At 40.6% G+C, this 9,661-nt stretch overlaps 1 protein-coding gene across 3 annotated transcripts in view; it reads left to right on the top strand.

The window, feature by feature from the left end:
- The first annotated feature begins 279 nt into the window (after positions 1 to 279).
- Positions 280 to 9,661, top strand: part of AADAC (arylacetamide deacetylase) — a 40,829-nt gene continuing 31,447 nt past the window's right edge. The window contains exon 1 of one of the 3 annotated variants that reach the window (XM_034781856.1): positions 280 to 639. In XM_034781856.1, the coding sequence (XP_034637747.1) occupies positions 502 to 639 (138 nt within the window). In that variant the 5' untranslated portion in view covers positions 280 to 501. Of the gene's footprint in view, positions 640 to 1,482; positions 1,646 to 4,910; positions 5,224 to 9,661 lie in introns of those variants that run through there. The other 2 variants (XM_034781858.1, XM_034781857.1) reach the window with 2 other exon arrangements.

The raw sequence follows: 9,661 nt of genomic DNA on the forward strand, positions 1-9,661 counted from the left end.
ATGGTCTGATCTGTTACAGTAAATTCTGTGTCTCAAGTGTTTGCATTTATTTCAAGCTCCCTGCATAGTGATGAAGAACAAACTTATCAGACAGGTGGACCTTCCAGGGGCTTTTTTGTCTATGATCATCACTTTTCCTGCAACTCTTAATTCATATGCTGCACTCTGTACTTATTTTTGTAACTGCATTTTCCTCTCCAGTCTTTCAGAGCTGTGGCTCTTGCTAGAAGAGCCCCTGCATGACATCCATGTATTTTCTCTGATGTTTAATCTTTACATTTAAATATTGTAGCTGAATGCTTTCCACTTAAACACACGTTTCCCTTCTGTGTAGCAGAACGACCTCTGTTCAGGGTGATCGCATGAGAACTCACCTCCTGGGCGTGATCCAAACATAACGACAGATTAACTTTGCCCTATCAGCGTGTCCTGATTTGCAACTGTTAAGAGTCAGTGAGAACGTTTAATCTGATCAGTCTTGAAAGAAGTGGATAGTAGAACATGGGAACTAAATCCCTGTGCCTTCTTTTGGCGTCTGTTCTGGTAGCATATTATGTTTACACACCCATTCCAGAGAATATTGAGGAACGCTGGAAACTGATGCTCATAAATGCTGGCTTTAGAACTGTAGCACATGTGGTAAGTTTAGAATTTTATTTACTCCAGGTGCTTATGTATGAAATTGAGTTCAAGTAATGTATTAATGTGGAGAAAAGAAAAATACAGATCAAAGAATAATATCAGTGTCTGGTTAAGTAATATCCAAAATTATATCTAAGAATACCTGAAACCAATCAAGGAACTGTAACCCTGACACTAAATAAACTATTAGAGAAAAATGAAATCTACGAACATAAGTATATACAATAATAGAAATATATTAATTTGAATGGAGATGAGGAAGTGCAAACTTGTAGTTGATTTGCAATTTACTCTACAATCCTGTATAGCTAAATTATTGCTGTTTGTTTTTTCTTCCCTCCTGAGCCTAATTAGAAATACTGTGTCAGACGTCGGAGGAAGGAAAGCGAGAGGTGCATTTAAATATGGTACATCATTGGGGATTTACATAGTCCATGCGCGCATGGGTGAGGTTATGAATAAACACCAGCTAATTATAGAAGTGCTAATGTAATCAATCACATATAAAGCTCTGAGACTTTCTAATCACTTTCCCTGGGTACTGATGCAAGATCTAATTGTAATCCTGTGTGATAACGGGAGAGATGGCTAACTCCGCAGCACAGAACGATGTGCAGCCTTCTAGAAATGATCGGTAGAGTAGTGTGGCTATAATGGCTATACAGGACACATTTAAATGTATTCTGATGTACACCTACGCGTTTGTCTCTATTTATTACATTTTGGGCTTCATTTTAGTCATCACTAACTCTTGCACACCGTGTATACATACCAGGGCGTTTCTTCCTGTGTGCATAAACAGGGCTGTAGTTTCCAGCTCTGGCTAGTACTGTCAAATCTGTAGAAGTATTGTGCGCGGTACAGTTTAAGAAACATACATCTTAAACTTCTGATCTACTCAAGCTCCCCCTGGCCTCAAACGCAACCTGCATTTGCGAATCAGCAGAGGCTGCAGCAATGATGATCTTTTTGTTATACACTTTTGTCGGCGCTAGCTATGAAGGTTGGTGGTTGTTGCTGGGGGGACGGGGAGGTGTAAGCCTATGTGTTGAGCTGTCTAGATGGTGGCTTTTTGCTTCGCTCTGTTAGGAATACACACAGTACTAGGTAAACACCGAGGAGGGGAGGTTACGAACTTAGCTTGAAAGGGTAAAACTGAAAGGTTGCTCGGCTGAGGCTGTAAACACTAGGGCTCAAGTTTCAGACGTGCTCTCTTATTTTGGGGGAGGGGGAGCTCGTTGTTTCACCCCTTTGGTGCCCAGCTTGAGATGCGGGGGGTATGATTTGCAAAAGTGCCGCGCATCTTTCACTGACTTCGGTAGGAGTTGACGGTGCTTATCTCTGAAATCTAAGCCCTGCGTGTCTGGATTTGGTCACTCAAAATCATTGTCCAATTTTGAGCACTTTGGCCCGAGAGAAAAAGTTTTTGGGGTGGTGGGCGATCTCTTATTGGTATTAGTTGGGAAGTGAGTTGTGGGGTCTAGGAGGGGGGAAACAATCATTTAGTTAATTTATAAATAAACTGGACTCTGCTCTTTGATGAGCTTTTGTTTTGATTTGGTCTCCGTATCTCATTCATCCTGCACTAGCTTGTCTGATCTGTTCCAAATCTCGTCTGTGTGCAGGATAACTCTTGTTTGCCTTATGGACTTTGCAAGCCTGAAAACCTTCATTAGAGAGCCCTCCGCCCAGGAGTAAAATCTCTATTGTGAGCTGATTTCAAGTTATCCCCCATGCTAGAGGGACTGTAGGATGGCTGCAAAACTACAAATTTTAAAGTAGTTGCTATGGTATAATTTCATTATGGTTTTGTTTGGGGTGACCAGATAGCAAGTGTGAAAAATTGGGACACTCCCCCAGCCAGGGGATGGGATATAGTTGCCTATATAAGACAAAGCCCCAAATATTGGGATGTCTGATCACCCTACGTTTGTTTGTCATGTACCAGATGAGTTTGGAGGTCTGATTGGTGAGGGCTAAGAAAGAGAGAGGAAAACTAACATTCAGTCCCCAGACATACTATTAAAGGTATTCTTTGTGTCCAAGGAAATAAAGAAGTGAGAGGCTACTTAACAGGGCCCATTGTGAAAAGCTATGACGGGTCTAATTGTGTCCTTTCAAACACAGAATGGACACACTGTACTGTCTATTACGTGAAGTAAGATGCATAGGATGTGATTCTGTGTCTGAGGGAGATTACTCAGATAGGTCCTTACCCATTTGGGTAAGATTAGTAATATAACAGGGAAACAGTTGTGTTGTGTGTGTGTGAGAGAGAGAGACAAAGTTTGTGGGCAGAAACACATTAGAGTATGAGTTTGTTTCCAGGGGGAGTTTTTCTGTTGTAAGATAGCCACCCGCAGGTCTGTCATTGACAGAAAAACTTCAAAAACAGACTCCAAGGAGAGACTGCTGAGCTGGAATTGATATGCAAACTAAATACAATCAATTTAGGATTGAATAAGGATGGGGAATGGCTGAGCCATTACAAACATTGAATCTATCTCCCCTTGTGAGAATACTTATCAAACTGTCTGTACTGGGCTAGCTTGATTATCACTTCAAAAGTTTTCTTTTCACTTACTTAATTGGCCTCTCAGGCCTAGTCTTCACTTACCGGCTGGTCCAGCGGCACGCCATCGATGTTCTGGGATCGATTTATCGCGTCTGGTTAAGACGCGATAAATTGATCCCGGATCGATCCCGGAAGTGCTCACAGTCGGCGCCGGTACTCCAGCTCGCCGAGAGGAGTACGCGGCGTTGACGGGGGGAGACTTCCGGCCACGTCTGGACCGCGGTAAGTTCAGACTAAGGTACTTCGAATTCAGCTACGTTATTAACGTAGCTGAATTTGCGTACCTTAGTCCGAAGTCCGGACTAAGTGGGGACCAGGCCTCAGAGTTGGTAAGACAACTCCCACCTGTTCATGCTCTCTGTATGTGTGTTTATACACATCTCCTCAATATATGTTCCACTCTATATGCATCCGAAGAAGTGGGCTGTAGCCCACAAAAGCTTATGCTCTAATAAATTTGTTAGTCTCTAAGGTGCCACAAGTTCTCCTGTTCTTTTTGTAAAGATGATGATTACACAAAGTGACATGGATGATTTCAACAACTCTGCATGGGCCCTGAGTGTGAATGAATAATGTGTAATAAAATAAAAAAAGCAGCATGTTCTAGAGTTCTGAGAGTCTGGAGAGCCCGAGTTTTAATCCTGGCTCTGCTGCTGACTCACTAGGTAGCCTTGGGCAAATCATGGGTTAATCTCTCTGTGCTTCAATTCCCCCATCTGTACAATAGGCATCCGATCTGCCTCTCAGGAGCACTGTGGATTAAACAGTTAGTTTGAACAGTACTTAAAATGTAGAGATGTTTATAATGTTGTAACAGAAAAACATAGCATGGCTTTTTCAAATGGAAACATTTTCTCTCATACACTAATTGATTTCTATATCATGTATGACATAATACATAGCCTAATTATTCTTTGTCTAGTCACTTCTGTCAGATGTGCTAGGAAAAATAGAGTGAGAAATGGGAAGTGTTTTTAAAAGTTTATAACTCATGACACCTCAGCGGGGACAAAGGAAATATATATAATTCAAGATGTTAGTGCATAATTACACATATGTTGCAGCTGAAGCAAATCATGCAGCTGAAGCGAATGATGTTCTGCTTGCAAATTCATTGGATTGCATGGGCAAAATTCCTTGAGTAATATCATTCACCTCTAACCTATCCCAAACTTCTATAGCATGTGGTGATGGGCCATAAGTAATGTGTTTAGTACAGATGTGTATGTGACTTGGGGGGGAATTGAGGGAGTTGTTGGTAAAGGTTTAATGTTAAACTAGAAGAGGAGAAGCCTGCAATATACCCCAGCCCAGGAAATGATAAAAGCGAGAGCTCTTTAAAATAGGCTCAAGTTATTATTATGACAGAGTTTTGTCACAACACAGTGTGCATTGTTATAACACAGCTATCAAACATCACACTAGTACTTGAACCTGTTTAAGAGGTATATAAGACCCCCCCTGCAGCTGTAGAGTTGGCAGCATTGTCTGTACAAGCTCTGGTAATACGGTCTTTTTTTTTTTGGCAAGTACGGTGTTTGACAGCATTATTGGGTCTAGTATGCAAGAAATCCATGCACATGCGTAACTCCTATTAATCTTTGTGGGAGTTGTGTGCATTCAGTGCATGATCCTGCTTCCATTGAACTCTCCTGGACTTTAACAGAGTCAAGCCCCTAGAAATCGGAGAGAATATGCATTGTTACAACTACAGCAGTGTCTTCTTTTCATTTTTAAAGTGGAATTGGTACTTCTGAAGGATGTTGCATTAACTGCACTTGAGACTGACGTCCTTTCTCCATAGAACTGGTACAGTTCTTGCACCAATAGTGCAAATTGCCTCACATCAATTGGCCAGATTATGATCTCACAAACAGAAGTGCAAAGCTGGAGGGACTCCTTTGACTCTGATAGTTTCTCTGAATTTACACCAGTATAAGTTAGATCTGAAACTGGTCCAAAATGTCTTAAACCTGTTCTGGATGGGAAACACTAGAAGCAAGATGGTAAGTTATTGTACTCAATCCTTGGCTTTATTGATCAGACTCTCAGCAAGGGTTCCACTTGTGATGGTGTTTTTTGTGATTAAGCCTCCTGTTTACTATGAACTCAAGAGTAACCACTGGCTCTGATTAACAGTATTCTATGCTTGGTGTCAAAAGCAGTCTTTAGCACTGTCGTGTTTTGGTTCTCTAGAGATTACTAACAGTAGGAATGGATGCTTTGTACTGGAAGGAATGCCATATTCTAGCCATTCTGAATAAAGAGGCAATCCATAGAAAAGTCTTTTTTATGTATTCCTGTTTTTCCTTTAGGGTTAATACCATAGATCCCCACCAAGCTCACTTAGCATGTGCTGCTGAACTACCATGTGACCAGATGGCACTGATTTATGGTCACTTAATCATGGGTCTGAATGTGAAGAGGTGATCTAATTTAAAAGGCTGCATGTCTTTTGAGCCTTCCAATCTCTTGTTTTGATTTAAAAAACAAACAAATACAAATTGCATCAAATACCAAGATAAAAGGGTGAATGACGCTGTGAAACAGCCAACTTAAGTGTTTTCTCTCTTCCTTACAAATATCCTGGGGAGTGTAGCCTATGCTTTCCAAGCCCACATTGTGCAAAGATTTTCCTGGTTTCAGATTTCAAGGGCCAGATCCTCAGATGATGTAAATTAGCATTGCTCCACTGAAGTCTGTCTATTCCTGAGTGTGGATGCAATATATACTCCGCTTCACTTTTACCTGGACACATTGATATGGCATGCTGTTGAGTTTTAAAACCAACACCATTGAGTTCTGCTCTCCCCTACTTTGAGTATGAAAAGGATGCTGCAATGGATACAAGAATTCTGAAGTAAAGTGGAAGATTTACACCTCCATCTTGTGATTGGATCCAAACTAGCAGGCACATGTCTGTCCAGAGTCCCACTGATTTCAGTGGGGCTCTCTTTGGTCACAGGTTTCCAACTGTGTGGTGCGGATTACGAGATGGTGGACCTTAGTTTGCTCATGTATATGTTAATACCAAGGATAGTCTTCCAGTTCCAAGCTATTTCATAGCAGAGCTGGGGTCTGATCTCTGGGAACACACTGGAAAGATTGGGTGTGGTGTATGGCTACCCAGGGCTGGGTGTGTTTTCTCTCCGTGTAATAAAGTAATTGTGAACAAGGGTTAAGTCAAGGTGTGTAAGCAGTATAAAGTGTTGTAAAATGTTTTGATAAAGAGGAGTTTCTTTGTTGCCTGAGTAATCTACACTTTCTCAAACATTTTTCTTGCCTTCAGAACTCTGGATTCGCCCCCCCTTCCCTACCACCATTAAAATGTCCTCTATACTGAGGGCTGGTCCACACTAACCCGCCAGTTTGAACTAAGATACGCAACTTCAGCTACATGAATAACATAGCTGAAGTCGAAGTACCTTAGTTCGAACTTAAAGGTACTTACCAAAGGTCCACACGCGGCAGGCAGGCTCCCCCGTCGACTCCGCCTACTCCTCTCGCGGAGCAGGAGTACCGGCGTTGACGGCGAGCACTTCCGAGATCGATCTGGGATCGATTTATCGCGTCTAGACAAGATGCAATAAATCGATCCCAGAAGATCGATTGCTTGCCGCCAAACCCGGAGGTAAGTATAGACGTACCCTGAGTTCTCTTCAGTCTTTTTGGTAAATTGACTGCTTATTCAGCTACATGGATTTCCTCTTAAAGGGACACCTTGAACTTGAAGTCTTTTCAGTGAGAGAGAACCAGAACAATTAAAAGCTCATTTGCGCAGTGCACATGGCAATTTTAGGGGCTTTATAATCAGAGTTCCCTATTTTTAAAAATATTTTTCTCTTCCCTGTTGCTGTGTGGAAAAACCCACACCAAAAAAGGAAAATTAATTTACTATTCATGGCAGATTGTGAAAGGAACTATATACAAAGTGCGGTCAAATGCACAAAGTAAAGAAACTGCAAAAATGGAGGAAATGTTTTCTTATCTGCCAGTTATAGAAATCTCTGGTGTTACAATAGTAGTAGGGATAGAAGTGATATTTTTAACTGATATCCCTTGAAACCTGAGGAAGTGGACTGACAATTAAAATTCTGTAAAAAGGCTGAACACGTCTTGGGATTTAAAAAACATCAACAAGGAACAGAAAGTTCACGGCCCTGAACCTAAGAAAAATTCTCAAGAACATATGATAGGCCAGATTTTTAGTACATTAATAGAGTTGTACCAGTGATCAATTTGGCCAACTGTATTTAGTTTTAGGGAGAGTAATAAAAGGGTGGAGTGTTGATATAAACTGTGTAATGTGTATGACTATACAATATAGGGGTGGGTGGGTGAGATTCTGTCAGGGCCGGCTCCAGCTTTTTTGCCTCCCCAAGTGGCGAAGCGAAAGGCCACGATCGGTGGCAGTTCAGTGGCAGCTCTACCGCCGCCGCTTCATTCTTCGGTGGCAATTCGGCGGCGGGTCCTTTGCTCCGAGAGGGACTGAGGGACCCGCCGCCGAAGACCCGGACGTGCTACCCCTTTCCATTGGCCGCCCTAAGCACCTGGTTCCTTGGCTGGTGCCTGGAGACGGCCCTAGATTCTGTGTATACATACATTAGGGCTGTCGATTAATCACAGTTAACTCGTGCGATTAACTCAAAATATTAACTGCGATTAAAAAAATTAATCACTTTTAATCACACTGTTAAACAATAGAATCCCAATTGACATTTATTAAATATTTTTGGATGCTTTTCTACATTTTCAAATATATTGATTTCTATTACAACACAAAATACAAAGTGTACAGCTCACTTTCTATTATTTTTATTACAAATATTTGCACTGTAAAAATGATAAGCAAAAGAAATAGTATTTTTCAATTCACCTCATACAAGTACTGTAGTGCAATCTCTTTATTGTGAAAGTGTAACTTTCAAATGTAGATTTTTTTGTTACATAACTGTACTCAAAAACAAAACAATGTAAAACTTTAGAACCTACATGTCCACTCAGTCCTACTTCTTGTTCAGCCAATTGCTAAGACAAACAAGTTTGTTTATATTTACGGGAGATACTGCTGACTGCTTCTCACTTTCTGGGGACACTGTAAATAAGAACAGGCATTTGCATGGCTCTTTTGTAGCCGGCATTGCGAAATATTTATGTGCCAGATGCGCTAAACATTCGTATGCCCCTTCGTGCTTTGGCCACCATTCCAGAGGACATGCTTCCATGCTGATGACACTCGTTAAAAAAATGCATTAATTAAATTTGTGACTGAACTCCTTGGGGGAGAATTGTCTCCTGCTCTGTGTTTTACTGTTATTCTGCCATATATTTCATGTTATAGCAGTCTCAGATGATGAGCCAGCACATGTTCATTTTAAGAACACTTTCACTGCAGATTTGACAAAACACAAAGAAGGTACCAATGTGAGATTTCTAAGGATAGATACAGCACTTGACCCAAGGTTTAAGAATCTGAAGTGCCTTCCAAAATTTGAGAGGGATGCGGTGCGGAGCATGCTTTCAGATGTCTTAAAACAGCAACACTCTGATGCAGAAACTACAGAACCCGAACCACCAAAAAAGAAAATCAACCTTCTGCTGGTGGCATCTGACTCAGATGATAATGAACATGTGTCGGTCCTCTCTGCTTTGGATCGTTATCAAGCAGAACCAGCATCAGCATGGAAGCATGTCCTCTGGAATTGTGGTTGAAGCACGAAGGGACATATGAATCTTTAGCACATCTGGCACGTAAATATCTTGCAACGCCAGCTACAACAGTTCCATGTGAATGCCTGTTCTCACTTTCAGGTGACATTGTAAGCAAGAAGCAGGCAGCAATATCTCCTGCAAATTGTAACCAAACTTGTTTGTCTGAGCGATTGGCTGAAGTAAGACTGAGTTGTAGGTTCTCAAGTTTTGCATTGTTTTATTTTTGAATGCAGTTATTTTTTGTACATAATTCTACATTTATAGTTCAACTTACATGATGAAGAGATTGCACTACAGTACTCATATTAGGTGAATTGAAATATACCATTTCTTTTGTTGTTTACAGAGCAAACACTTGTAATCAAAAATAAATATAAAGTGAGCACTGTACACTTTGTACTCTGTGTTGTAATTGAAATCAATCTATTTGAAAATGTAGAAAACATGCAAAAATATTTAAATAAATGGTATTCAATTATTGTTTAACTGTGTGATTAATTTTTTTAATTGCACGATTAATCGCAATTATTTTTTTTAATCGCTTGACAGTCCTAATATACATTCAACTTGCGTAGAAATACACAAGATAGAAAATATGAATTGTTCTGCATATATCCACAACCACTTGCAACAGCAGTCACAGATACATTCTCTTATTCTCAGTTAACTCCTATTATTTGGGTAGTTTGGATATGAAGTATTTAGATCTTTGTTTCTGAAACAGATTTTCAG

Source organism: Trachemys scripta, chromosome 9 (assembly GCF_013100865.1).
Source record: "Trachemys scripta elegans isolate TJP31775 chromosome 9, CAS_Tse_1.0, whole genome shotgun sequence".
Taxonomy (NCBI): domain Eukaryota; kingdom Metazoa; phylum Chordata; order Testudines; family Emydidae; genus Trachemys; species Trachemys scripta.